Raw genomic sequence first — 26398 nt, 5'->3', positions numbered from 1 at the left:
TTGCACTTTATTAAAGGCCCAGTACATTGTAAGCACGCATGCGAGTGAAAACAGACCTAACAATATTTTTATATTTTCCTTTAGAAGCAAATCCTGGAAAGTCACTTGATACACATATTTACGTAAGACAGTTGAGATCAGCTTTTTATTTACAACCTTGTTGCTGACAGCAGAGTAAAACAAATTAAAACATGGCCGCATGTTGGACGTTTACCTAACAAGATGACATGACACAGTTCATTAGCCTCACATTTGCCTCTGAATGAAAAGTGAACCGGATAAACCGTTGCAACCAGCCATTATAACTTCCTGTAAGTTAATATTTTCCCCTTAACAAACATAATCACATCCTTTTATGCAAAGTCTACCAATCACTGTTCCTCCCACAACATCCTGGCCGGAGTTAACCATTAGGCAACCTGATATGCATATACAGATAAAAATGAAGCGCCGTATCAGATTTACAGATGACGGCTTTGGAGTTGTTTTGAGTATTGTGCTGTTAATAAAACACATTTGAGGTCAAATGGACTCAAGATATAGAAAATATAAAATTGAAAGGGAAGTGCTGGATGAGCAGGGACTTGAAGAGTTAGCACAGAGGAAATCGTACGTTGACAATCAACCATCTGTAATTCACCATCTTAAAGATTCCATCAGGTAAGGCAATTTTACTTATTTAAAAAAAAAAATTTGTTTAGAAATACTGCTTAGACATTTCATCAGTTAATGTACACAAATTGCAGATGTACAGTCCCCAAACTTAAACACGGGATTTTGAGTACTTTTCCTGTGCTCTATTGGCTGCCCAAATATTCTGTCTGGGATGATGGCCTCCCAGATTTCATTTCTGGAATTAGTGTTGGAATAATGCATCTGCCACAAGGTTGGATAGTCGCTCATCTTGACCATTTTACTGTCCTTCATTTGAATGGTCTAAAATGACATATTTGATTTTAGGGATGGCTTATGCATTATTGGCCTCGCTTCCACCTGTTTTTGGCCTCTATACTTCTCTCTACCCAGCATTAATTTACTTCTTTTTGGGAACTTCACGTCATATTTCGATCGGTGAGTAGAAAAACTGCTATCAAGTTGGGTACTGCTTGAAATAGCACCTTGTTTGTTCCACAGGTACATTTGCTGTGCTTAGCATCATGGTGGGTAGTGTTACCGAGAGACTTGCTCCAGACGTTGATTTCCTGAAGATGAATGGGACCAATGTCACAAGTGAAGTGGACGTAGCTGCTCGGGACTCGTACAGGGTGCAGGTAGCTGCTGCTACCACTGTCCTGGGAGGACTTATACAGGTATGATCAACAGGATGGACAATCTCCCCTTTTAAGGTCTTTCACCTATATTGCATTTTTGTGTTCAGGTTTTACTGGGTTTGCTCAAATTCGGTTTTGTGGGAACGTACTTATCAGAACCTCTGGTGCGAGCGTACACAGCTGCTGCTGCCATCCATGCTGTGGTGGCGCAACTGAAATACATCTTTGGGGTGTCACCAGCACGCTTTAATGGGCCGTTGTCATTGGTGTATGTAAGTAAGAGGTACTCTGCATCTCCCTTTCAAACACGTTTGAATTTGATTTTAATTTGAACCAACAAAAACATAACCTCCCAAATGCAACTATCTGATTACTAAATAAAAATCAAAAAACACAAATATGTATTGGTAACTCATAATATAGATGATAAATAAATAAATAAATAAATAAATAAATAAATAAATAAATAATAGAAATTAATCAAATAAATAAATAAAAAATATAATATCAATCTCTAATTTGGATTTATCTCCCCCTATGATCCAAAAAAAAACTGCTTCTGCTTCCCATGTATGAGAATGTAGATTCAATTTCAATATTAAAATAATAATTAACTTTTACCTCAGTTAGACTATTGTCTTAATGTGTAGTATAACACACTCGCTCTCTTTCTTTCCACTAATCAGACTCTAAAAGAAGTTTGCCGCTTGCTGCCGCAGACGCACCTCCCCACTCTGGTTGTCAGTGCTGTATCCCTGATATTGCTGATTGCGGCAAAGGAGCTCAACTCCCTCCTGAGCCCAAGGCTGCCAGTTCCCATCCCAGTGGAGCTCATCACGGTCAGTTGACACGAGGACACGTTTTCTGGAGTGTTCGTGTTAGCACATCAGCGGTTTTAGGCAGGCTCTGATCGTGCAGCTTTGAAAAGGCTTAAGAAACAGCAGAGTCAGCAACAGAGATGAGGGCCTCTATATTTGTGCACTTGACAGCAAAAAAAGGGACAATCAGAATATGATCCAATGGGGTTAAATTAGTTAGAATTCTGGTGCGTATAGTAATTTGACATTATTTCCCCCCTGCAGTGTTAATTAATGTTAATATCAGTACCTTATCTTTTTGCAGATCATAACAGCAACTCTAATATCAAACTATGGCCAGTTAAATAGAAACTTTACTATTCCAGTTGTTGGAGAAATTCCGAGTGGGTAAGCATCTTAAAAAAATTTTTTGTCATGATCCTTCCTTGACCCACTTTTTCTCATCTTTTACTCCGCAGGTTAAGTCCTCCAATTATACCAAAAGTCAACATTTTCAGTGAAGTTATTGGAGATGCTTTCGCGCTGGCTCTTGTCGCCTACGCCATATCAATTTCTCTCGGGAAAATATTTGCCCTGAAACACGGATACAAAGTGGACAGCAACCAGGTACATCAGACTTGACAGTGGTTTGATGAGTTCTGCAAAGACAAACTATTTGCACCGTTACAGGAACTAGTGGCTTTGGGTCTCAGCAATACATTTGGTGGATTCTTCCAATGCTACGCCGTATGTGCATCCATGTCTCGGAGTCTCATTCAAGAGAGCACTGGTGGAAAAACACAAGTGAGTGGAAGAGAAGAAACAGAAAAAGATGTGATTCAGTAGATTCTACTCATTTCCTTGTGCTCCTACAGATGGCTGGAATAACATCAGCTGTAATTGTTTTGGTGACTATACTGAAACTTGGTCCACTTTTCCAGGAACTACCAAAGGTTTCCTGCATGATTAATTGCTTTTAATCCTTTCAAATTCTATGCTCAGATTTTAGTTTGTAACCTTGTTTATTTTTTTTAGGCAGTTCTAGCGTGTATCGTCTTTGTGAACTTGAAGGGTATGTTCAAACAATACTCAGATATTGTTATTCTATGGAGGAGAAACAAGATTGATTTGGTGAGGGGATGACAACAGTTGGACATATTTTGATTTGTGTTGAATGGGGACTGACTATTATATCGTGTCCCTAAGGTGTTGTGGTTGTTCACGTGGGTGTCCACTTTGCTCTTCAATCTGGATTTGGGCCTTGGTGCTGCCATTGTGTTTGCACTCTTTACTGTTATCTTCAGAACCCAGCTGTAAGACTATGGAATTTTTTTCTTTTAATGCAGTGGACAATTTTTTTATTTTTTATTAAGCTCTCTTTAAATTATCATGATATTAGTGTGGCTAATGTCGAGCTCATTCCTGTTCTTTCATTTTTAGACCAATTTATTCTGTTCTGGGAAATGTTGAAGGTTCAGAACTGTATGTGGATATCGAGATTTACAAAGAGGTAGGACAGACAAAAAAAAATGAAAACCTCCCTTTACCTGCATCAAAATATATCATTCATATTTGTATTTTGCAGGCAAGACAAATTCCAGGTATTATAATATTCCGCTCTTCTGCTCCAGTATATTTTGCTAATGCCGAGCTGTACCTAGAAGCGCTGAAAAAAAAGGTTTGCAGTTTTTGAGAATAGTTTTAGTAGTTTCCCGACAAATTATTAATTTAGTTATTTTTCCTTCTTTTGGTTTTATTCCAGAGTGGACTTGACATCAATAAAATGATCGCCTATAAGAAGAGACAGGAAGCCAAAGAGAAACGTAAACAAAAAAGAAAAGCGAGACGGGCTCTAAGACAAGGCAAGAGAGAGGTAATGTTGTAACTGTAGCCCACGTTGCAGAAATGAAAAATTATTTAACAGGATGTATGTGTTTCTATTAAGAAACTTCCTGACCAGTCAGCAGTATTCTCTGTGGAGGAAGAGGCCAAAACCTGGAAAGAAAGCCTCGTGAGGAAGGCCACAGAAGCAGAGAACTGGACCGACAGAGGAAATAGCAGCGTTTTTATAAAACCCACTAGAACAGATGGTCAGAGTAGATGGGAGTACTTGAAGGGATGCGATTCTGACAACACCAGTTTAGGATGCGAGCAGATGGACAGTGACGCCACCAATCTGGGCTCCGGCTGTAAAGACGTGATGAGTCGTGACCTGGAACGCATCTCTCTTGGGTCTCTAGGCAAATGGACCTGGGACATCCACTCCATTATTCTTGACTTCTCCACGGCTAACTTTATTGACACCGTGGCTGTGAATACCATGAGAAATGTAGGTTTGCAAAAAAATAATAATAATAAATTGCAGAATATTTTGAGTCCCATTCATATGAGAAGTACACAAAAAATTGTCCATAAAGGCTTTTTTTTTTAAAGTTTGGTGAAGAATGTGAAAAAAAACTAGACCAGAATAAATTCCAAATTTTTCTTGTGTATGTGGACAAATATTCCCGCAGACACACAGAAAATCTTCTAATTATTTATCATGTTTTATTAAACATCTAGTTTTCCTCCATGTTTGTATCGGAGATAATTGACCAGCTGCCCCAATGCTTTTGTCCATAAATTATTTTTTCAGCTATCCAAACTCCCTCCATCACTGACTCACATCTAATATCCGTTAACAGATTTTCCAAGACTTCAGCACGATTGATGTTGACGTTTACTTGGCAGGTTGTCAAGGTAAGCGGTGTCACAAATCTCAACCGTCCTGCCACTTTACATACCTGTCAATTGCTCTTCTCTTCAGCTTGTGTGGTCCAACAACTGGAGCTTGGCCACTTTTTCTCTGACTCCATTACAAAGCGACATTTATTTGCCTCTGTCCACGATGCCGTGCTCTTCTGTCTGGACCGTCACGGATTTGACTCATCGACAGTGAGTGTGATGTGAATATTTCATGTGATCTGACATTTAATGGCCTGTAGCACTTTTCAGGTTCATTGTATACAAATGACCTCATATAAGCTCTTGTTCTAGGTTATGGACCGCAACACCAAGCTTTAGGAACCTTAACCAATCAGGACATCTGGTTCTCCACAAGGTGGGACTTTCCAACAACTAATGGCATTTAGTTTTTGGTAACTCACTCATTCTGGTGGTAATTAATATGGTGACTATGGCTTTTCCGTAAAACAGAAGGCATAGAATCTTGATTTTATATTTGATCACACATAGGAAACACAGAGCAGTTCTATAAAGAAAATGACAAAAATAGAGGAGCTGAACAATACCTCGTGTGTTACAATAAAAAAAATAAAGGATTCAAGCAAGAAAAACAAGGCAACATGCGTCACACGGTGTGTGTATATTTTTGGTCGTGGTAGCAATACTTAAAATGTTTTCATCGGCAATCTCAGTCAAGTGCAACAGCAAAACATGTAGAGCTAATTCCATGCAAAGGGTCCTTTGGATGACTTTTTAGTGCAACATTCCTAAAAGGGGGAATCGAACTATACACAGTCAATTAAATAGATATCAAGCAAAACTTGACAAAAGTGCCTTAGAAGTTGCATAAAGCCATCATGACCTCATTCCCTGAATACATTTTGCGGTCATCAAACGGGTTGTGTGCAGGAGAGAGGGGGGCAGGGGGTTCGATTCTGAGCTACAATTCTTGATGGATATCGGAATTCCATGTCAGATCTTCATCAACCTCATCATCTGGCCGATTGGACACCAGCTGCTCGTAGCGAGCCTGACGCTGGTAATCTGGATCGATATTGATCCATTTATTGGCGACCCACTTAGTGCCGTGGGTGACCACACAGCCTCCGTGCAGAGCATATTCATCCTGCTCGCCAACCCAACCTGCAGGGAAAAAAAAATACATCACCCCTGTGATTATTTTGGGAACAAATAAAATAATCCTGTTTTTCTATTCTTATTACTTAAACTTTACAATACTTCTCATGCATTGGCGGAGCTAGGATTTTTTTTCCTTCAGATACCTAAAATTCAATTAACTGGCACCTGGGGTGGTCTAAGCATATATCAGGGGGGCTAGTGCCCCTGTGGTCTCCCCTCTAGCTCCGCCACTGCTCATACACAACTAAAGAATGCAACTGAAATGCAGTAAGGCAGTAAGGAGCACTGCACCTTTTCCATCTGAAAGGTAGTTGTACCAGAACACAGCTTTCCCTTTGGTAGGTTTCACCCTTAGGTTACTCTTGTCACAATTCCTTCTGGTGTCCATGAGATCGACATCATTCTGAATGAGAGACTTAAAAAAAAAAAACTTGTTCACCATCAGCCATAGTGACACTTTCCCGAATTTCCATCACATATATTCATTACGTACCACTTCATCAAAGGTCCTATTGTCTGCCACCGGGAATGCGGTCTCCCCGCCCCCCTCGACAGAGTTCAGGTAGAAGAGAACAGTGATGTACCTGAGTGTCCGTGGAGTCATAGAAACCAACGTTGCAATGGAATACAAAAAGCTGATATCACACGGGTGAAGTGCTCTCACCTGCAGGACGTCTCGAAAGGGGTGGAGGCGTTTGCCGCCAGACGCGTGTGAGTGCAGGCGGTTTCTGGGTAGAAAGGCCCGCTGTCGTGATGGGCATGATAGTGCCCGCCCTTCTCATAGCGGACCACCTGCAGCGGCTCGCTGAGGTCCACCAATGTTGTCGGCAGACGTGTCAAGCGAGTCACCCTTGCGCATTAACAATGGCTTTAACTTTTGGTGACAAAACCTCCTTGCAATGGAATGGTAACAGGAGGTCGTGCTTCATTTCTTCCTCACCTTATTTTAATATCTTGAAGGACCTGATGAGCTCCTTTTCCCTGGTATAGCCAAGTGTGCCTACTATTCCTCACCAGCTGGCTCCTTTTAACTCCCTGTTGCAGCAGAAAGCGCTGGAAGGCATCGCCACTCAGGAGCCTGAACTCTTCCAAACTCAGCAAACCTTCAGCAAAAGAAATACACACCTGTTTTGAAAACCATATTTGGTACTTTCGCACAATATAATGAGACCTAATTCGCCAGTTGAACAATATTAATAATAATAATAATATTGATAATAGTAATTATCATTATTATTATTACTACATATAATATTGATAATAATAATAACAAGAATATTAATGATAATAATTACAACATATAATAATAATAATAACAAGAACAATGATTATAATAATAATAATAATAATAATAATAATAATAATAATAATAAACAAATGAAATTTACTGAGTGACTTCTTACCATTTCCATCTTTGTCTGCATTGAGCCCGGCATAGATTTCTTGCAAATTCTCTGGCGTGAGCCAAATACCGTCCCTCACTCGGGAATGAGTCAGTATCTGTCAAAGGCAAAGGATAGGATGACTTTGACAAGTCTGTGCTAAGAGACTCCACATTGTATGTCACAATCATGATCCACACAGCGACATACACCTCATGAAGCTGCAACTGTCCGTCCTGGTTAATATCGAGAAGGTTGAAGATCTCCACTGGGCTGAGGTCCAGCTCCTTGGCCAGCTCCTCCTGGCCATCCTGCACCATTAACTGACTTTCCATTAGACCCTTTAGCTGTGCCAGCTGCATTACAATTCGACACTCATCCTCTGACAAGAACCCAGGGATCTCTGCACAACGACACACACAGTTGTAGCTACAAAAAAAAAAAATGTTACACCTTCAAATTGTTAAACGCTTTCCCTGAAAATAAATCTTCATTTTTGTGCAGTTTCCCCAGGAACCTATTGACTTGTCACAACAAATCCTCCAAAGTTAAACACGTGTTATTAAAGGGATATTTTTTTTACCCCCAGAATATTTCATTTGAACTTCAAATTGTACCACTTCTGGAAGATTCCACTTTGAAGATTCTACTGTACATAATTATCTAAGTTAAGATGCACTGGGCCGTTTTTGCTCCAGGATACCTGACCCACTTGACAATTTGCTCATGCATTGCTGCTTCTGTTCCCCCAACAGATGCACTTATGTCATCTGTACTCCATCCTGGGAGTATTTAGCCGAAATTGGGTCAGATGTGAAAAGGAAGCTTTATTTAGATATTTATCGTATGAGAATAGATTTTTTTGCGGAACAATACACATTTATAATGTGCCATGTCTCAGTAAAGTTTGAGAATAAAATAACCAATCCATCAGAACAGTTTACAGTATAATGCAGTTAAGTTCTACTCCACTGCAAACTTCAAGTTACAATAACAAAAAAATATATTGTTAAAAGCTTTTTCGTGTTTCTGAAGACAGACTTTGTTGGTGATTTGAAATAGTGCTTACCAAAGAGCAGAGGTTTCAGACTCAAAGTTGTCATTTCGTGGACTTTTCCAGGCACTAATGACACTTTCTGAACATGTCCTACCTGGCAAATAAATGGAGATGATTATTAGATGCGCGTGTTTTTTTTTTTTTTTGTGATGCAGAATAATAATGGCATGGTGGTAAATATTCGTGACGCATCACGGCAGTACAGCCCAGCGTACTCACTCGGATGCCCTCGATGCGTGGGAGGAAAATGTCACGCGGCAGCGGTGCCTTCGATGGCGGACGCGGCGGCTGTGGGTTCTGCTTGTCGCGAGGAGGAACCGGCCTGGCGTCCTCCTGTCCGCTGCTGTAGTGCACGTACAAGAGGAGGGCGATCACATTGATGATGTAGACGTGGAAGAAGACCATCACCACCACGAAGTATGAGCGGGAGCACACACTGGTCTTCGGGCCGGGGAGACGCTCGCAGGGCGGCCGGCCGAGCCGCGAGGGCGCACTGCTGCTGCTGCTGCTGCTGCTGGTGGTGTCCCCCGCCTCCTTCTGGTTGCTCATCGCGGGGCTCAAGTGGTGGTTAACGAGGCGTCAGCTCCGAGATCCATCTGACGGATCAAATGGACATTTTTACGCAGCAAAATCCTTGAGTAATCTCAAAGTGAGCGCTCATAGTTCTGCCACTAGTTTATACCGCAGTCGGTTTGTTTACACTGCACCAAATTCTCTTTGGCAGCGAGAGTAATGCGCATCCAGCACTGTGATGCTTGCTTGGATGATCCCTCCCCAAAAAAATGCTCGACACACCAGATCCAGCATCAACTGAGTTGTCAAATCATGGTTCAGGACTGAAACCCAATAGTCGTCTCCATGTGCGAATATTTTTACGATGGCAATGCAGGGGTGAGAGCAACAGCCTGCCTGCGATGCAATGCTGACCTCTTGTGAATTGAATATATATATATATATATATATATATATATATATATATATATATATATATATATATATATATATATATATATATATATATATATATATATATATATATATATATATATATATATATAAAAGTTTTTTTTTAGTCATATATATATATATATAGTCATATATAGTCATATAAAGCAGTTAACCAAATGTCAGATTTTTATGTATAAATACAAGGGTTAGGGTTAGTGAACGAATCACTTCCTAAAGGGATTCGTTCTTTTTTCAATTCATATGACTTCAACCAGTACGTGTCAGTACTGCCCATTGAAGCTGGTGCCACCACGCCGTAAATCAAAACGAAGAAGAAAATGACGTCACTTCCTGTTCACGAACGAGTCGTGAATTGCTTTTCCCGTTCACCAACTGAATGGAACTATGAGTGAACGAGTCAGTGAGTGAGTGATTTGCATTTCCAGTTCATCGCGGTGAACGGATTAGTGAGGGAACGAATCCTGACTTTCCCGTTCGCGAACGAGTTAATGGGTGAACTGCCTTCCCGTGCATCAACGGATCAGTCAGTGCGTCTCCTGGCGTGAACTATGTAAGCCAGAATGTCGATTTACGATTTGCCAAGGAAAGAAAGAACCACTCACTGAAACACCACTTCTTTTATGCAAGTTTTCTCCAAGCTAACGGCTAACTTTATTGCATGAAGGGATGCGCCGTTATGCAACAACGGGGAGATTATGCTTTTCTTTGGATAATCTTGATTTTATAACACTTGTAGTAGTTTTTAAATAACTTGTATGCAAATATACGCCTAAATATTGTTATCCAATATATCTACTGCAATTTCACACTAGATTGCTGGTTTGAAATTTACTTTTAATATTATTATTATTTTCAAATAAACATTTATGTTAAAACTTGTCTGGTGTTTTATTCCTTATTTTTATGTTCGCCAATTCAAACATAAAAATCAGACATTTGGTTAACTCCTTTATATGACAACACGTGTACGTACACCTCATGGACATTTCAATAGGTACACTACACGAGGTAAAAAAGAAACAATAAATAAATGGTTAATTGCACAATAATGTACCTGGGATTGAACCAAGTTTTTACCAAGTACGAGCCCATGTCATTATCCAGTCGGCTATTTCAACCCGGAAACTTGTGGTCGTCTGCACTGTTTTGTACTAGTGATGTGCATTCCAGTTTTTAAGTGAACTGAATCTTTAGAATCGGTTCACTCAAAATATTTGTTCAAAAGAATCGTTCACCAAATCGTTCACTACATTTTCTTATTTATTTATTCTTTTTTCTTTCTTTTACCTTGTTTAGTGTACCTATTGTAGTGTCCATGAGGTGTACCTAATCACAGGCCACTTCAATAGTGAAAAAGCTTAAGTGAAACTGAAAAGTGCCACACCCTCACCCCCACCTCCTGATTGTCTGTTTGATCTGTGACGTCACTCGGACACTCCATTAGGTACACCACAATTTTCAAGTGTACGCATTAACAGGCCACTTTATTAGGGAAATATCATGGTCAAAGGTCACAGGTGTCAAGCTCTAGTCCTCGGGGCCGCGTTCCAACATGTTTTCCAACATGCCCTCGTTAAGCGCACCTGCGTGAAAAGTTTTAGCCACTTTCACGTTCAAAAGGAGCTAAAACTTTTCACGCACCTGCACTTAACGAGGGAATCACACGGACACTTCATTAGGTACACCACCATTTTCAAGTGTACCTATTAACAGGCCACTTTATTAGGGAAATATCATGGTCAACGGTCACAGGTGTCAAGCTCTAGTCCTCGGGGCCGCGTTCCAACATGTTTTCCAACATGCCCTCGTTAAGCGCACCTGCGTGAAAAGTTTTAGCCACTTTCACGTTCAAAAGGAGCTAAAACTTTTCACGCACCTGCACTTAACGAGGGAATCACACGGACACTTCATTAGGTACACCACCATTTTCAAGTGTACCTATTAACAGGCCACTTTATTAGGGAAATATCATGGTCAAAGGTCACAGGTGTCAAGCTCTAGTCCTCTGGGCCGCATTCCAACATGTTTTCCAAGATTCCCTCGTTAAGTCCACCTGCGTGAAAAGTTTTTGGTCATTTTTACGTTCTGCAGGAGCTAAAATTTATGGTTATGGAATATATATGGTTTTATGGAGCAGCTCACAAGCAAACAGTTATAATGGTTATATGGGGCAGCACACGAGGAACTGTGTTGCAAATTCTTCTAGGATAAAATACTTTGGGTCTCACTGGGGTTTGAACCCAGGTCACTGGGGTGAGAGTCTAGAGCACTAACCACTACACTACGGAACCCTCCACCACATTACTCGGAATCTGTATGGTTTCATGGATCAGCTCACAAGATAGTTATAACGGTTATATGGGGAGGCACCCGAGTGACTGTGTTGCAAATTTTTCTATGATTAAATATTTTAGGTCTCACTGTGATTTGAACCCGGGTCACCGGGGGTAACAGTCCAGAGGACTAAGCACTACACTATTGAACCCTCGCTCGCTTTACATGCAATATATATGGGTTTATGGAGCAGCTCACAAGCAAATAGTTACTATTGTTATATGGGGCAGCACACGAGTGACTGCGTTGCAAATTTTTCTATGATAAAACATTTTAGGTCCGACTGTGCTTTGAACCAAGGTCACTGGGGGTGATAGTCTAGAGCACTAACACTATTGAACCTCGCCTACATTTCTCGGAATCTATATGGTTTTATTTATATATATATATATATATATATATATATATATAATATATAAATGCATGGGCATAGAGTAATTTTCTATAGAGTCCACAAGGTGGCACCAAAGCACTACTTTCCTTGCAGCTCTACTAAGTCCAGTTCTATCTGCCTGCTAATGACTGCTTTTGTTGGCAACTCTCAGGTGGAGATTCATATTAAAGCTATTATTAAATTATATAGATATAAAAAATAAAATAAAACCATTAAAACATTAAAATATTAAAATGAGAATATGAAAGAAGAAGAACAATTATTAAAAATGACATGAAAGAAGTGGACAACTATTTGAATATTTGATGGTATCTTAAGTTGTGCTGTTTGATATCTCTTGCTACTGGAACTTGTGCAAAGAAACAAAAAGAAGGAGCATGAGCCTGAGAAGATTCCGCAAGCTATCTAGGCTTTATTGACAGAGTCACAACATGTTCAACATAAAGTGGCAACAAGAAAATCATATTTTATGACTCTTGCTGCATCACGTTGATTCTCTGCTTACTCTTCAGCTTCCTTGCTCTGCAATGACAGTGGTTTGGAGAAAAGAAAAAAAGACACCGGTCAGATTTTGAGATCGGCTTAGGAGAGGGAGATTTTCTTTGACCAGATTGTTTTTTTTTATTACCTTCACCATCTCGCGGCTCTTGGCTCTCAGCTTGTTGACCTGGGACTCAGCAATGTCGGCTCTCTCCTGAGCCTCCTCCATCTCATGCTGAACCTTCCTGTACCTGGTCAGGTGAGAGTTGGCCTGCTCCTCCTGTACCGAGGTCCACAATTCAGTTATAACGTGGCTCGCTGATTGACAATGATAAGAGAATCATCAGGGATACTTACAGCCTCCTCGGACTGCCTCTTGTAGACCTTGACCTTCAGCTGCAGTTTGTCCACCAGATCCTGGAGCCTGTGGACGTTCTTCTTGTCCTCCTCAGTCTATTGGAATCAACAATGCTCATTTTAAAACCACTCTTTTGTCATCTACTGGTCACACGAGTGACATTTGCATGAGTTGATGAAGTTTCAACCAACCTGGTAGGTCAGCTCCTTGACTCTCCTCTCATATTTGCGCACACCCTTGACAGCCTCAGCACCACGCCTTTGCTCGGCATCAACCTCGCTCTCCAGTTCACGAACCTTTTGGTGAAAGGGGTTTGATCTTGTTAAACCACAAAACTCCTGGAATAGGATAAGAAAATGTTCTGTTCTTTGGGACAACCTACCCGGGCCTCCAGTTTCTGGAGCTGCTTCTTGCCACCTTTCATGGCCAGGCTCTCAGCCTCATCCAGGCGATGCTGCAGATCCTTGACGGTCACCTCCAGGTTCTTCTTCATCCTCTCCAAATGAGAGCTGGTGTCCTGCTCCTTCTTCAGCTCCTCTGCCATCATGGCAGCCTGAAGTGTTGTGAAAGGAAATCAGGATTTACTCATTTCATGGATGTCCATTGCTGGAAGTTTCATTCTGTTGCAACAAGATGACTTACATCAGTGATGGCCTTCTTGGCCTTCTCATCAGCATTTCTTGATTCCTGCACGGCATCCTCCACCTCACCCTGGACTTGGACCAGATCAGATTCCAGCTTCTTCTTGGTGTTGATCAGGCTGGTGTTCTGAAGAAAGAATTGCCAAAGATTCGCTATCCAGCTATTCTATCATGTCCACCATTGTTTGGATGTCGGCTTGTCTTCGTGAAGTGTTTACCTGAGAGTGCAGAAGCGTCACACGCTCGCTGGCATCGACCAGCTCAGCTTCAGCCACTTTGCGGCTTCTCTCCGTCTGTTCCAGAGCAGCTCTGAGCTCCTCGATCTCAGCCAACATCAGGTTGTTCCTGCGCTCCACCATGGCAACCTGTTCCCTCATTTCCTCCTGACCTCTAATTGCGTCATCAAGGTGCAGTTGAGCATCCTAAATGAACGTTCAAAGGTCAGGTTCAGTCCAAGTCTGTCTTTAACCATGAATAAAAAGGGATGGATGTACCTTGAGTTGTCCCTGGACGTTCCTCAGCTGTTTCTGGGCCTCAGCTGCCTGGCGGTTGGCGTGGCTCAGCTGGATCTCCATCTCATTCAGGTCTCCCTCCATCTTCTTCTTCAGTCTCAGGGCATCATTCCTGCTCCTGACCTCAGCATCCAAAGTGGTCTGCATGGACTCGATGACGCGCTGACTGTTCCTCTTGATCTGCTCCATCTCCTCATCCTTCTCCGCAAGCTTTCTGTCAATCTCACCCTTGACTTGGGTCAGCTCCAGCTGAACGCGAAGAATCTTGGACTCCTCATGCTCCAGAGTAGCCTTGACAAAAACAAAGCACGTTTCTGCTGTGGCCTCTGGATTTTTAAAAAGATTCTACACCACCTTTTGATTTCCCTGAAACATACCTCTGCCTCTTCAAGAGAGGACTGCAGCTCAGACTTCTCGCTCTCCACAATCTTTTTGCTCTTCTCCAGTTCGTGAATGGTTTTGCCGGTCTGACCAATTTGTTCCGTCAGGTCTGAGACCTCCTCTGTAATAAAGCATCATAACAAAAGGCTTATTTTCAATTTTCTCAGCTTTATAAGAAAAAAAAAAGTGTTTGGTCAATTAAGATTCGTTAAAAAAAAAAAAAAAGATTCTGGTGAATATTTTGGCTCACGTTGCAGATTCTTGTTCTCCCTCTTCAGGGTCTCCAGATGGTCCAGAGCTTCTTCATAGGAATTCTTCATCTTGAACATTTCAGTGCTGAGAGAGCGGGCCTCCTTCTGAGCTCCCTCCAGTTCAGCCTGGCCTTCCTCATATTTCTGCTTCCACTCAGCAAGAACCTGAAAGCATTTAAAAACGTGATTAATATTTTTTGGAGACCGAAACTGAAATAATCTGAACAGACCTTGTCAAAGTTCCTCTGCTTCTTGTCGAGGGCGGCAGCCAGAGCGTTGGCTCTCTCCACGTCGATCATCAGATCCTCCACTTCACAATGAAGTCTCTGTTTGGTCTTTTCCAAAGAGGCGCATTTGGCGTTCACTGCCTCGATGGACTCCTCTGCGTCCTGGAGACGCTGAGCAAGCTTCTTCCTGCAAAGACACGTCACTTGGTGTCATGAGCGCTTTAATTGTTGGGATCATTTTCTTTCCCTTGCTGTAGCTTACTTGGCCTCCTCGAGCTCCTCAGTGCGCTGGATGGCGTCGGTCTCATATTTGGTTCTCCACTGAGCCACCTCGCTGTTGGCCTTGGACAAAGCCCTCTGCAGCTCAGCCTTGGCCTCCAGCTCCTCCTCATACTGCTCTCGGAGCAGGTCGCAGTCGTGACGGGAGGACTGAACGGCGTGGGCCAGGGCGTTCTTGGACTTTTGAAGAGGAAGGAATTTTACCCAACGTTAGAAAAGTCCAATAGACAAGTTGAGCAGAAGACCAGGATTGAAAATGTTCACGTACTTTAACCTCCTCTTCAACGTGCCTCTTGAGCTCTTCAATCTGCTGGATGTGAGCCTGCTTGCTCCTTGTCAGCTGAGAGATAAGGGCCTCTTTCTCCTCAAGCTGGCGACTGATTTCACCTAAGAGGAAAATATTGGTTTTTATACGCCTGCCATCCTTGAGGCAAACGTAGATACTGAAGATGTCTCTCACCGTGCTCGGTTTGAAGTCTTGCCCTGTGGATACCAACGTCATTGAGCTGTCTCACATGTTCATCATTTTTGGATTTCAGCTCGCTCAGTTGATCCTCAAGGGAGCGGCACATTTTCTCCAGGTTGGTCTAAACAAATTTGATTTTATAAGAAACATTAGAACAGGGAACCATTGCCAAACTAAGATGCCATGAAGTAAACGGTGGCAGTTCTTAACCTTTGATTTGGAGATGTTCTCCATGTTGCTGCTGAGGTCATCAATCTCCATCTTGTATTCGCTCTTCTCCTTCTCCAGCTTCTGTTTAATGCGCTGAAGGTTATCAATCTGCTCGCCGAGCTCAGCCACGCTGTCGGCCTGCTTCTTGCGGAGAGCCGCGGCGGTGGCCTCGTGCTGCAGGGTGGACTCTTCCAGGTCGCGACGCAGCTTCTGGAACTCGGACTCGCGCTTCTTGTTCATCTCGATCTGAACAGCTGTGGCGCCGCCGGCCTCTTCAAGTCGCTCGCTGATCTCCTCAAGTTCCCTGGAGAGATCGGACCTCTGCTTCTCCACCTTGGCGCGAGCGGCCCGCTCGGCTTCAATCTCCTCCTCAAGCTCCTCAATGCGGGCCTGAAATTTGTATTCCCCAAATGATGAAGTCCATCGTAGTCAAGATTGCCACCACATTGGTGGTTTTACTATCCATGAACAAACCTGAAGTTCCTTGATCTTCTTTTGGTGCTGAGCACTGAGGGATTGTTCATCCTCAATCTTGCTAAGAAGCTGGCTTGTTTCAAAGTCCTTCCTGTGTAACAATACAACAATAAGCGTTGTCATTCATCTTCCACAACAATTCTTCATTGAAGCTGTTGAGTCATTGAGAGTCGGCGTTCCCTTACTTCTTGATTTTCTCATCAGACTGCTGCTTGTCGTTTTCCAGATCCATGATGGTCTCATGGGCCAGCTTCAGATCTCCTTCCAGCTTCCTCTTGGATCGCTCAAGGTCCATGCGGAGCTTCTTTTCTTGCTCCAAGGATCCTTCAAGCTGTTTAGAGTGTGGCACATCATTATTATTGTTTAGGAATTATTTTTGATGCGGGGCTTAATCTGTTATGACTTACATCATCCACTTGCTGCTCCAGCTTGGTCTTAGCCTTTGTCAGAGTGTTGACTTTGTCTTCCTCTGCTTGAAGGTCATCCAGGGTCTGCTGGTGGGCCTCTTGGAGGGCCTTCTTCTCTTTGGACAACTTGGCAATGGACTCATCCAGAGTGGCCATCTCCTCAGTCAGGTTCTTGACCTGCACACGTTACTCCTTGTTAATTTCAATGACTGCAGTGTTCTGAATGATTTGTCAAGTGCAAAAGAATGCAAAGAGCAAACCTTGTTCTCGGTGGCATGCTTCTCCTTCTCAACTTTAGCCAGGGTAAGCTCCATGTCATCAATGTCTTTCTTCAACTCAGAGCACTCATCCTCCAGCTTCCTCTTCTTGGCCGTCAGCTCGGCGTTCACCTCCTCCTCATCCTCCAGCCTCTCAGAAGCCTCTTTGACTTTGGCCTCAAGCTGGATTTTGGCTTTGATCAGCCCCTCGCACCTTTCCTCTGAATCAGCAAGAGTTTCGCCATCCTGGAGTCACAATGATATAGTTTGAACAGATAATTCATCAACACGTTAAAAAATAACTCCATGTCTCACTTACAGACTGAATCTGCAGCTGCAAGTCATTCTTCTCCTGCAGGAGAGACACCATCTTCTCCTCCAGTTCCTTCTTCTTGGCCAAGGCCTTTGCGAGGTCCTCCTTGGTTTTCTCAAAGTCTTCCTTCATGGTGGCCATCTCCTTTTCTGCTTCCGCGCTCTTGAGCAGAGGCTTGATCTTGAAGTACAGCTTCATCCATGGCCAATGTTTGACATTGGTGAATGAGCGGATGTTGTACTGGATGGAGTAGATGGCCTCCCTGACAAAATGGAAGCAATGACTCATTGTTTTATTCTTTGAAGGGAGGTGTCAGGAGAATATGGACGGTCAGTGTAGCATACCTCCTCTGCATCATCTTAACAAACTCCTTCCTCATGACGTAACCTCTGCAGAGAGCCTGAGTCATGGTAACCAGGATGGAAAGTTTTTCATCTCGCATCTCCTCAAGAGTACCCAGAAGACCGGCTTTGAAGAACACCTGAAAAACAAGCAGCCATGCATTTTTAAATGAAGTGTTGACAGTTTGTCGACAGGTTCATCCCTAATAAACAAATTACCTTGGTGTGTCCAAACTTGTACTGACTCTGGTCAATATCAATAGAGCCCAAGAGTTTCTCTGAAGCCTTTTTGTTGTCAATGAATTGTCCCTCAGGAATCACACTGGCATTCAATACTTTGTATCTGATTGGAGGGAAGTTGGCGGTTACTTCATGTCATTGAACGCCATCTGATATTAATCAATACCTCTGCTTGAAGTCACCATAGAGGATTCTGCTGGGGAATCCCTTTCTGCAAATTCTGATACCCTCCAGCACACCGTTACATCTCAGCTGATGGATGACCAGGAAGTTCTCCATCAAACCTTGAAAATGAGGACAATTCAGTCTCAGAGTTTTTCTTATTGTGCCGTAGTCCGAATGCAACTCTAATATTAGAGAGGGTGTACCTGGAGTCTTGGACTCATTAGGAATCAAACAACGCACGAAATGAGGATGGGTGCTTCTGAGGTTCGTCATCAGCTTGCCCAAATTCTCCTGAAATGTGACCAAAAAATGGATGTGTAAATAGTGGAAGTCATGATATTCCATACATGTGTCTGGGGGCCGACGCTTACTCTGAAAAGAGCTGACACGGTCTGGAAAGAGCCACCCTTCTTCTTGCCCTTTTTGCCACCGGTATCGGCTGTAACATGAACATGACATGTAGCAAGTTTTCATTAAGGTCTTGTTTTTTATTTATTTATTTTTTTTTTTTTTTTTTATAAAATCTAAATGAAAGTCTATCAGTGCATTACTAAAACGATAGAAACACAACATGTACAGTTTGATAACATAACTTTACCTTCAGCGCCGCCATGTGCGGCATAGAGAAGAGCCAAAAGCTTGGTAGAGGACTTCTGGTAGAGCTGAACAACTGAGTCGTTCAGGGGGTCCTTGTTCTTGTCCAGCCAACCGTTGACGTTGTAGTCAACAGTGCCAGCGTAGTGAACAAGAGCAAAGTGGGCCTCAGCTTTGCCTTTGGCCGGCTTTGGCTTCTCAAATGACTTGCTTTTTCCAAGATGCTGGTCGTACAGCTTGTTCTTGAAGGTCGTGTCTGAAGCCTTGGGGAACATGCACTCCTCTTCAAGGATGGAGAAGATGCCCATTGGCTGGAAGGACACTGTCTTTTACTATCGTGCCAATGCATTTATTTCTGAGCTTGGATGTTTTTCTCGTTTACCTTCTCAATAAGCTCGATGCAGGCAGCCAAGTCCATACCGAAGTCGATGAACTCCCACTCGATTCCTTCTTTCTTGTACTCCTCTTGTTCCAGCACAAACATGTGGTGGTTGAAGAACTGTTGCAGTTTCTCATTGGTGAAGTTGATGCACAGCTGCTCCAAGCTGTTGAACTGTCACATAAAACAACAAGAGTTTTGAAGTGAATGCAATTTTGACCAAGCTTTTTGATACTCTATGTACTATACTTACATCAAAGATTTCAAAACCAGCAATGTCCAAGACACCAATGAAGAAGCTTCTGGACTGCTTGGTGTCCAACATCTCATTGATTCTGACCACCATCCACAAGAACATTTTCTCATAGACGGATTTGCTCAGAGCTGAGACTGAATTGTGAACCTTAAATGATCAAGAAAAGAAGTTAGAAATGTTGTCATGTGAATGCGTGATAGCTATTTTGATTTCACACCCTCATACCTGAGGCACAGTCTGGCCCTTGGTCACAAACTCATTCCCGACTTTGACCCTCGGGTAGCACAGAGCTTTGAGCAAGTCAGCGGAGTTCAGACCCATGAGGTAAGCGATTTTATCTGCCACTGTAAATGAAAAGCAAGAATATTTCAAAATCTATATTACAGGAAACAGAAGTTCCTTTCGAATGTCTTCTCTTTCCTACCCTCAGTGCCATCGGGCTCAGCCTGCTCCTCTCTTTGCTTCTGCTTGAACTTCATGTTGCCGTGATGCATGACAGCGCCAGTCAGCTTGTACATGGCTGCCTTCTCATCAGCATTGAATCCCAAAATGTCGATGGCAGTCTGTAAAGAAATCATATACCAGTTTTATAAACCCTCCATTATAGTTTAAGCTCACTGACAATATAGTATCACTTACATCAGTTGCGACAAATTCTTCAACGTCATCGATACTCTTGACTGTGATTTCACCCTGACTGATCATTGGGAAGTCATAAGGATTTGTGGTGATCAGGAGTCCCTCTGTAATGAGCGTGGATGTTAGGACATATGCGTGTACAGGAATTAGCAAAATGGAGTAAAGTATCAATATTCACTAGTCCACACCAATGAGATCGGGTTTGTGGCCGGTCATGAGTTGGTAGAAGATGTGGTAGCTCCTCTCAGCAGACAGCTGGAAGGTCACACGAGACTTCTCCAGCAGGTCTGCATAACGAGGCAAAAGTCAGTTCAAAATAGTACCCTCCAGCAGTGAAACTATTTGGACAAGTTCCTTACATGTTTCAATATCTGCAGAAGCCAGCTTTCCAGTTGATCCGAAATGGATTCGGATAAATTTACCCTACAGAAGAATGCCGGTAAAATTTAGGAAAAAAAAAAAATCTTTTCACAACAGTGTCTATTCTAGAGAGGAATGCTTTTGCAAAGAAAAACTTACAAAGCGAGATGAGTTGTCATTCCTCACAGTTTTGGCATTACCATAAGCCTCCAGCAGGGGATTTGCTGCAATGATTTGATCCTCCAGCGAGCCCTTAAAAATAGCCATACATCGATTGGACGTTACTATATACAGTATGTGTTCTGATATATCTTATAAATATAGATATAAAAATACACACATTTATATACATAACATACCTTCATTTTACCAGCCGTTTCCTCTTGCTTCTTTCCTCCAGCGACTGCGATTGTCGCAAAGTACTGGATGACACGCTTGGTGTTCACAGTCTTTCCTGCACCAGATTCTCCGCTGGGTTACAAAATGGATTTCAAGACATTTAATTCAAAATGACCCAAATAGTGTAACAGTTGCCATGCAAATCAAAATATGCTTTTGTTTGCACTTACGTAATCAGGATTGACTGGTTCTCCTTATCTGTAAGATATCAACAAGGTTTACAATTAAACTGAAAATAATAGCAAACTTTTTTATTTTGCTGTGCAGTGTGATAAATGCTAATCGACTGTACTAAATATGCATTACCTGCCCAAAACAGGCCACACAAATATATCTACTTTTCAAAACCGTCTCTCGACATGAAAATCTTATGATGACCAGACCATCCAAAATACTCTTATTACCTTGGAGCATGAACTGGTAGGCATTGTCAGAGATGGAGAAGATGTGGGGAGGAGCCTCAATCCTCTTCTTGCCTCTGTACCCTGATACGACAACTGAGTCGTACACTGGCAGCCACTTGTAGGGGTTGACAGTGACGCAGAACAGCCCGGAGTAGGTCTGGAAAAAGCATATCACAAATGTCAAGTCAACAATTCAACAATTTGCTTCCATTGTCTGATTTTGAAGGAAACTCACGTAGATCATCCATGCTGCATAACGCTCTTTGAGGTTATACAGCACAGAAGGCTCGCTGAGGTGGGTCATCATGGCCATGTCCTCAATCTTATCATACTTGGGTGGATTCATTGGGTGGATATCGTCCTCCTTTACAGTCAGAGTCTGACACACAAGTACACGAGTGAGGTCGTTATTCAGTTGTCCATGCTTGCAATGATTTGGGAATAATTGAAGCTATTTTATGTGCACAAAGCAAGTTCCATATGTTCCTGATGTAAACATGTATGTAATTCCTTCCATCATGGATCATTTGTTTTTTCTCACCTGATGGTCGAGTGTTTCCACGGTAGCTTTACCACCCTCTTTCTTGATCAGTTTACCCTTGAGGTACATCTCTTTGGGTTCAGCCACAAAGTAGGCCGTTTTGGCATCGAAGGGAGTGTTTTGAGCTTCAATTCGCTCACGTTCTGGCTTCCGGAGGTAAATGGCCGCCGGGCCAAAACATTCCATTTCTCCGTCTCCCATGATGACCTGTTACTACAATCGGGCCAAATAATCCAAATGATTTGGTTTTGTCAGCAAAATATTTTGATATGTCAGATGTTACAGGGTGAGTTCTGTTTTTGAAGTCACATAAACACAGCAGTTGTCATGCAATTTAGCTGAAAGCATGATCATAACATTTTCAACAAAAGTACATTATGATGTTACATTAATTTCCAAATGTGTAGCTAATTTTACCTTTGAGGACACAGCCACGTATGAAGAAATTCCGAGAGGCTTCAGAGCAGACTGCGGGGGGAAAAAAATCAAAGTATGGTGAGGCTCACAAAGCCTTTTGACATACAGTGCAACTTCAAAATATTCAACGTCAAGTGTTGCTTTTTTTTTTTATTGAATTTTTTTTAATATCTTTGACTCATATTTCTTCTTCTCCACTTAACATAATTATTTACTATTTTACACAAATGGTAACCGGAGCTTTTACCAGCCTCTTGTAACACAACTGTCGCTTAGCTTTTTGAGCAACCTACCTTCGATGGACGTCTGTCATGAATGGATTCTTTGGCTGCCTTTTATACTGTAGGATAGGACGTCTTCACATGCACCTTGCTCTATTTGGTCATGTTGCTTGGCATGCTACTTGAGAACTTCTTGCATCTTGCTGCCGTATGAAATGTCTTCCTTGTTGGATCCTTGACTGACAACCTTTGGATTCATCTCAAAAGATGTTAGCACTTGCAATATATAATTATTATATTATACATCTACACCCGATGAGATTATATAGCTTGCTCCAGAATCAGTTGTGTTATTATTAAAAGGGGCCAACGATTTCATGTGTAAAATGTTTCACATTTTTAAATGAAATATACAATGCATTTAAATGGTGTAACTTGCACTACATTGTTGGTAAAAACTGCTGAATCTGCAACTCAGCCGTCTGAATATGGAGTGTGTAGATTCTGTCTTTGGTTAAGAGCAGGTGCAGACAGGTCAAAGGTGTGACTGATAGCTCGGTTTAATAGTGCCTGGCACAGCTGCGGTGCCTTGCTATGCTTTGGAGGACCTCTAAAATATCAGCCGTATACTGTTTCAGAGTCCATACAAGTCCGAAATGATTCAAAATGTATCAGTGCCATTGAGCTTGGAAGAAAGGGAGGATCGCCAAGGGGTTCATTCTCCCGACAGTGCCAGCAGCTATTCTCGTTTCTTCCTCTTAAGGGACACAAGGCGGTTACAGACAATCCCTAAATGTAACTCACTGAGTGACGCATTCCAGTTGCACTTTCTTAAACAGATTTGGTGGCGCATCGGGTTATTTCTTCGATATAAAGGATGATGCGGTTAAAGGTGGTCTCGGTAAGCCAAAGACTTTTTTGCTAAGAATGTGGCACTCAATCAGCACCATTGAAAGTAGCGTGGAGACACACTAGGGATCGCTGCCATTGCAAAACGGCTCGAGTAACAGCAGTGAAAAACAAGAGGAAATTCTAAAGGGGTTACCCGCAAGATATACTGAGCTTCTGTCTTCAATAAATATGTGTCACACGATACCCACTCGGAAATCTTGCGTCTTATTAGGGCAAAACTCAAATATAGCATCAGGCCCATGTTGATGCTCAAGCCAAAGCCACATGCCCAAGAGGCTTATTGTGTTTTTATGGCCTTTTGATCTTTGTCTGACACTTTCTTTATTTGTCAAGGAACTGCAACTGCGTTAAGGATAACGAAACGAGCAGTGAGCAGGGTTCCAATTTAAATTGACTGTAACATCCATTTTAAACTTTTTTATTCAGATCACCAAGTTATTTTGCGCATACGCTTTTTTGAATGTTGATACAGTCTGTCATTCGGTAACCACCATTTTTTTTTTTAATGCTTGTCTTCAACAGGTAATCTTTGAGACACTTGGATTTTAAAGTCGAAACACTACCAGACAATCCATGTTTTGGGCTCATGATTCATTTGATTATGTTCAAGACTACCTTACAAGTTTGTCGTTGGATGCGGACCTCCCGACTAGAGTTCATCTTCTGGCGGCTCTCTTAGGATTAGTGTGTGAAAAGATGGGAGCTTAAGGGGTGAGGAGGTGTGGTCTGACTTGATACTTTGAAGGCTGATGCTTGATTTAGATGACAACTGGCCTCACAGTGCAACCGGCTTGTTTAAAATAGCACATTGACCCATGTGACACTTTGATCAAACAAGTCCGTCGATTGAATTCATTCTTGAGAATGAAACACCTTTTTACAGATGGATTGATTTGCTGTCAATCACTGATGATCTGTGTCAACGATGTGTGGGAGGCCCTTTTAGTTGAGTGTCAGTGGCATCTTTATAAACACCAGAGGGGCGTCAAATGGCAGAAGTGCAACACACTTCTTATGTTACTGACTTCTGTTATCAAAATGCGGCGGCACGTTAACACTCAGTGCGTCTGTGCATTAAGACAGTCACACTTGCTACTGTAAGGGGATTTTTACAATGCAAACACAATAATGTTTTAAGGACTGTTGGATTATGTGTTTTAGTTGTGTGTTTTGTTCTTAGTGATGTTGTAAAACAGGCAATCCCTCTGTTCAGAAGAAGGTGAGACAGAGCATTACAATTATAATTACTGACGAAGGTGTGGATATTTATTTAACGGTTTTGATTATCTCTTTGCTGGACCTAAAAACATACAACTGAAATTCAATGTTGCGTGTATTTCCTCATACACAGTGGTGCCTTGAGATATGAGTGACCCAGCTTGTGTGTTTTTTTTTATGATTTACAATCGGTTTATTTTTTTGACTTGCGAGCAAAAATGTACGATATGAGCGCTGTTTGTTGACAGCTGCGCACACCAAAAGGAGCAGCTCAATATCAATTGAGGTGAAGCAAAAAAAAAAGTAGCAAAAACTCTTTGTCTTTACATTCATCTTAGTTCCATTATTACAAATAAATAGTACATCTCTGCCTTATTAACGTTAAAGAAAACCAACTTAGACCAACTTACAATGAAGAAAAACTTTGACAGGTTTACTAGTGTATGAATTTGCCTGAAATAAAAATTGATAAATGACATCACCAGTGCCACCAACTGTGCAATTACACTATATTCCTGTGTGGCAAAAAAAAGAAAAAAAAGAAAAAGAAACTGTCCCCCACCAATGGCAAATTTATATCTCAAGGCACCACTGTCGTGATTACTAAACTACAGAAAGTCTCTCAAAGTTTTAGTTTTAATAGGATGTGTGTACTATGAATATTTTTTTGCTGAAAATAACAATAGTTTTTATTTTCTTCTGTTGTTTTTTTTGTATTTTTCCGGACACTTAAATTCAGACCTAATTGTTTGTTCCAATCGCTCTCTTTGTTCCTTATTGCTTCCCACCGCAGACAGCAGCACTTGTAAAGTCCACTGTGAACTTTGCAGATGCCCTGTGAAGTGTGTGTGCTAAAATATGTCCACTGTGACAAATGGTGGTATCAGATATAGTGCTCTTGTAAAAATAATTACAACCTCCTAGGGATGAAGCTTTTTCTTTTTTTCTTCAAGTAGATAGAGGTTCCTATTTGAAGATGTGGTGTTTGGTTTTTCTCAGCCAAATGACAAGCATGCAATACTGTTCAGTAGAAATGACTAAGTATTGTCACTGTAACTCAAAATAAAGTAAAAATTCTTACCACAAAATGGAGAGGATTCCATTCCTGTTATGATAAAAAATAGGTTAGATAGGAATAGAAAATGTGTTTGAAAAAGTCAAATTGAACTGCAGTATGTTGTTTGAGGAATTTTAAAGCACTTTCATGTACCAAGGTTATTATCTAAAGATATTTCCACAGACACAAAAATGAAAATCTCACAAAACACAGACATAGACTAAATCATTAAAAGAGATTTCTTAATTTCATTCCTCTTCCCATCACTTTCTTCATCAGGGAATAGTGGCTGCTTTGCACTAATCAAGCAAACAACATTGCTTGTTATTGACAATACTATAAACACAAAAATATAGTTAAAGATGTAATATTTAGCATTTTACTTGATTGATACATAAAAGTTAAATACGAATACCCTTTCCATCTTATCAATCAAAACTGTACATCGTTGTCCATCCAGTGTTGAATAACAGCAGCTTACCTTTTCTCATGTCTGTCATCTTCTCCAAACAACTGTCAAAGTATTGTGCTGATCAAAAGGAAGACACAAACATCAGTAACTAACCACTTCTAAAATTCTACTCCTAAAGACTCAGATGCACTAACCTGAAGCAAGAATAAGAAGCTTCTGGACACTTTTCCCCTGGGGTCTGGGATGCTGAAATACAGCTGGCGTGTAATTAGCAGAAGCCTTCAATGAATTTATAAACAATTGGAAGAGTAACCACTTGGGCATTTGTGAATTGTGCATGCTATTTGTGTTAAATCCCAATAAGACCGTATAGATGAGTCCAGACATATAGAATATCAGATTTTATTGCAACCTAATCGCAGCACATGGGGATATTTGTGCAGGCTTTTTGGTGTCCTCTTTCTTTTGGAGAGAAAGCACAACAACATAATGTCCCATAATGGAATCTTAAATTAGCCC

At 41.6% G+C, this 26398-nt stretch overlaps 3 protein-coding genes across 3 annotated transcripts; 1 reads left to right on the top strand and 2 right to left on the bottom strand.

Annotated features, from left to right (window-relative positions):
* Positions 1-188: 188 nt before the first annotated feature.
* On the top strand, positions 189-5411 carry slc26a6l1 (solute carrier family 26 member 6, like 1). Its single transcript, XM_088390311.1, has 19 exons — positions 189-660; positions 747-886; positions 961-1071; positions 1135-1310; positions 1379-1543; positions 1958-2110; positions 2394-2476; positions 2548-2695; positions 2759-2872; positions 2944-3021; positions 3104-3199; positions 3275-3381; positions 3509-3578; positions 3654-3746; positions 3831-3941; positions 4014-4397; positions 4799-4807; positions 4875-5002; positions 5105-5411. The coding sequence occupies exons 1-19, from the start codon at positions 527-529 to the stop codon at positions 5187-5189; spliced, it is 2385 nt and encodes a 794-aa protein (XP_088246437.1). The 5' UTR covers positions 189-526; the 3' UTR covers positions 5190-5411.
* On the bottom strand, positions 5270-9283 carry p4htmb (prolyl 4-hydroxylase, transmembrane b). Its single transcript, XM_088390310.1, has 9 exons — positions 8591-9283; positions 8384-8465; positions 7527-7717; positions 7336-7432; positions 6873-7035; positions 6597-6782; positions 6426-6516; positions 6224-6347; positions 5270-5935 (listed from the first exon to the last, which is right to left on the bottom strand). The coding sequence occupies exons 1-9, from the start codon at positions 8918-8920 to the stop codon at positions 5733-5735; spliced, it is 1467 nt and encodes a 488-aa protein (XP_088246436.1). The 5' UTR covers positions 8921-9283; the 3' UTR covers positions 5270-5732.
* Positions 9284-12460: 3177 nt separating this feature from the next.
* LOC148390823 (myosin heavy chain, fast skeletal muscle-like) lies at positions 12461-25970 on the bottom strand. Its single transcript, XM_088388677.1, has 43 exons — positions 25949-25970; positions 25492-25515; positions 22353-22527; positions 22060-22110; positions 21643-21855; positions 21337-21480; positions 21102-21258; positions 20868-20895; positions 20658-20769; positions 20458-20550; positions 20298-20361; positions 20127-20225; positions 19939-20042; positions 19724-19862; positions 19525-19643; positions 19297-19446; positions 19047-19217; positions 18669-18975; positions 18442-18509; positions 18274-18361; positions 18072-18189; positions 17885-18008; positions 17669-17805; positions 17331-17586; positions 17015-17257; positions 16755-16931; positions 16533-16678; positions 16348-16438; positions 15874-16263; positions 15658-15784; positions 15466-15584; positions 15181-15377; positions 14922-15105; positions 14691-14856; positions 14437-14561; positions 14042-14350; positions 13766-13969; positions 13549-13674; positions 13289-13459; positions 13098-13202; positions 12906-13001; positions 12697-12828; positions 12461-12590 (listed from the first exon to the last, which is right to left on the bottom strand). Exons 5-43 carry the CDS (start codon positions 21841-21843, stop codon positions 12570-12572), a joined length of 5808 nt encoding a protein of 1935 aa, XP_088244803.1. The 5' UTR covers positions 21844-21855; positions 22060-22110; positions 22353-22527; positions 25492-25515; positions 25949-25970; the 3' UTR covers positions 12461-12569.
* Between the last annotated feature and the right edge of the window lie 428 nt (positions 25971-26398).

The sequence above is a fragment of the Syngnathus floridae genome, chromosome 11, assembly GCF_059516105.1.
Source record: "Syngnathus floridae isolate MCC-2025c chromosome 11, RoL_Sflo_1.0, whole genome shotgun sequence".
Classification (NCBI taxonomy): Eukaryota; Metazoa; Chordata; class Actinopteri; order Syngnathiformes; family Syngnathidae; genus Syngnathus; species Syngnathus floridae.
This window is presented reverse-complemented; position numbering and strand designations above follow the sequence as displayed.

What these genes read in the sequence shown, in the direction of transcription:
- slc26a6l1 (XM_088390311.1), top strand. Translation starts at nt 527, where the DNA reads ATGGACTCAAGATATAGAAAATATAAAATTGAAAGGGAAGTGCTGGAT. An exon ending in GCACTGGTGGAAAAACACAA is followed by an intron (nt 2,873 to 2,943) that starts GTGAGTGGAAGA and finishes GTGCTCCTACAG; the next exon opens with ATGGCTGGAATAACATCAGC. An exon ending in TAAGACAAGGCAAGAGAGAG is followed by an intron (nt 3,942 to 4,013) that starts GTAATGTTGTAA and finishes GTTTCTATTAAG; the next exon opens with AAACTTCCTGACCAGTCAGC.
- p4htmb (XM_088390310.1), bottom strand. Translation starts at nt 8,920, where the DNA reads ATGAGCAACCAGAAGGAGGCGGGGGACACCACCAGCAGCAGCAGCAGC. An exon ending in TCTGAAACCTCTGCTCTTTG is followed by an intron (nt 7,718 to 8,383) that starts GTAAGCACTATT and finishes GTCGTTGTGCAG; the next exon opens with AGATCCCTGGGTTCTTGTCA. An exon ending in TGCAGACAAAGATGGAAATG is followed by an intron (nt 7,036 to 7,335) that starts GTAAGAAGTCAC and finishes CTTTTGCTGAAG; the next exon opens with GTTTGCTGAGTTTGGAAGAG.
- LOC148390823 (XM_088388677.1), bottom strand. Translation starts at nt 21,843, where the DNA reads ATGGGAGACGGAGAAATGGAATGTTTTGGCCCGGCGGCCATTTACCTC. An exon ending in TCTGATGAGAAAATCAAGAA is followed by an intron (nt 16,439 to 16,532) that starts GTAAGGGAACGC and finishes ATTGTTACACAG; the next exon opens with GAAGGACTTTGAAACAAGCC. An exon ending in AGAAGATCAAGGAACTTCAG is followed by an intron (nt 16,264 to 16,347) that starts GTTTGTTCATGG and finishes TACAAATTTCAG; the next exon opens with GCCCGCATTGAGGAGCTTGA.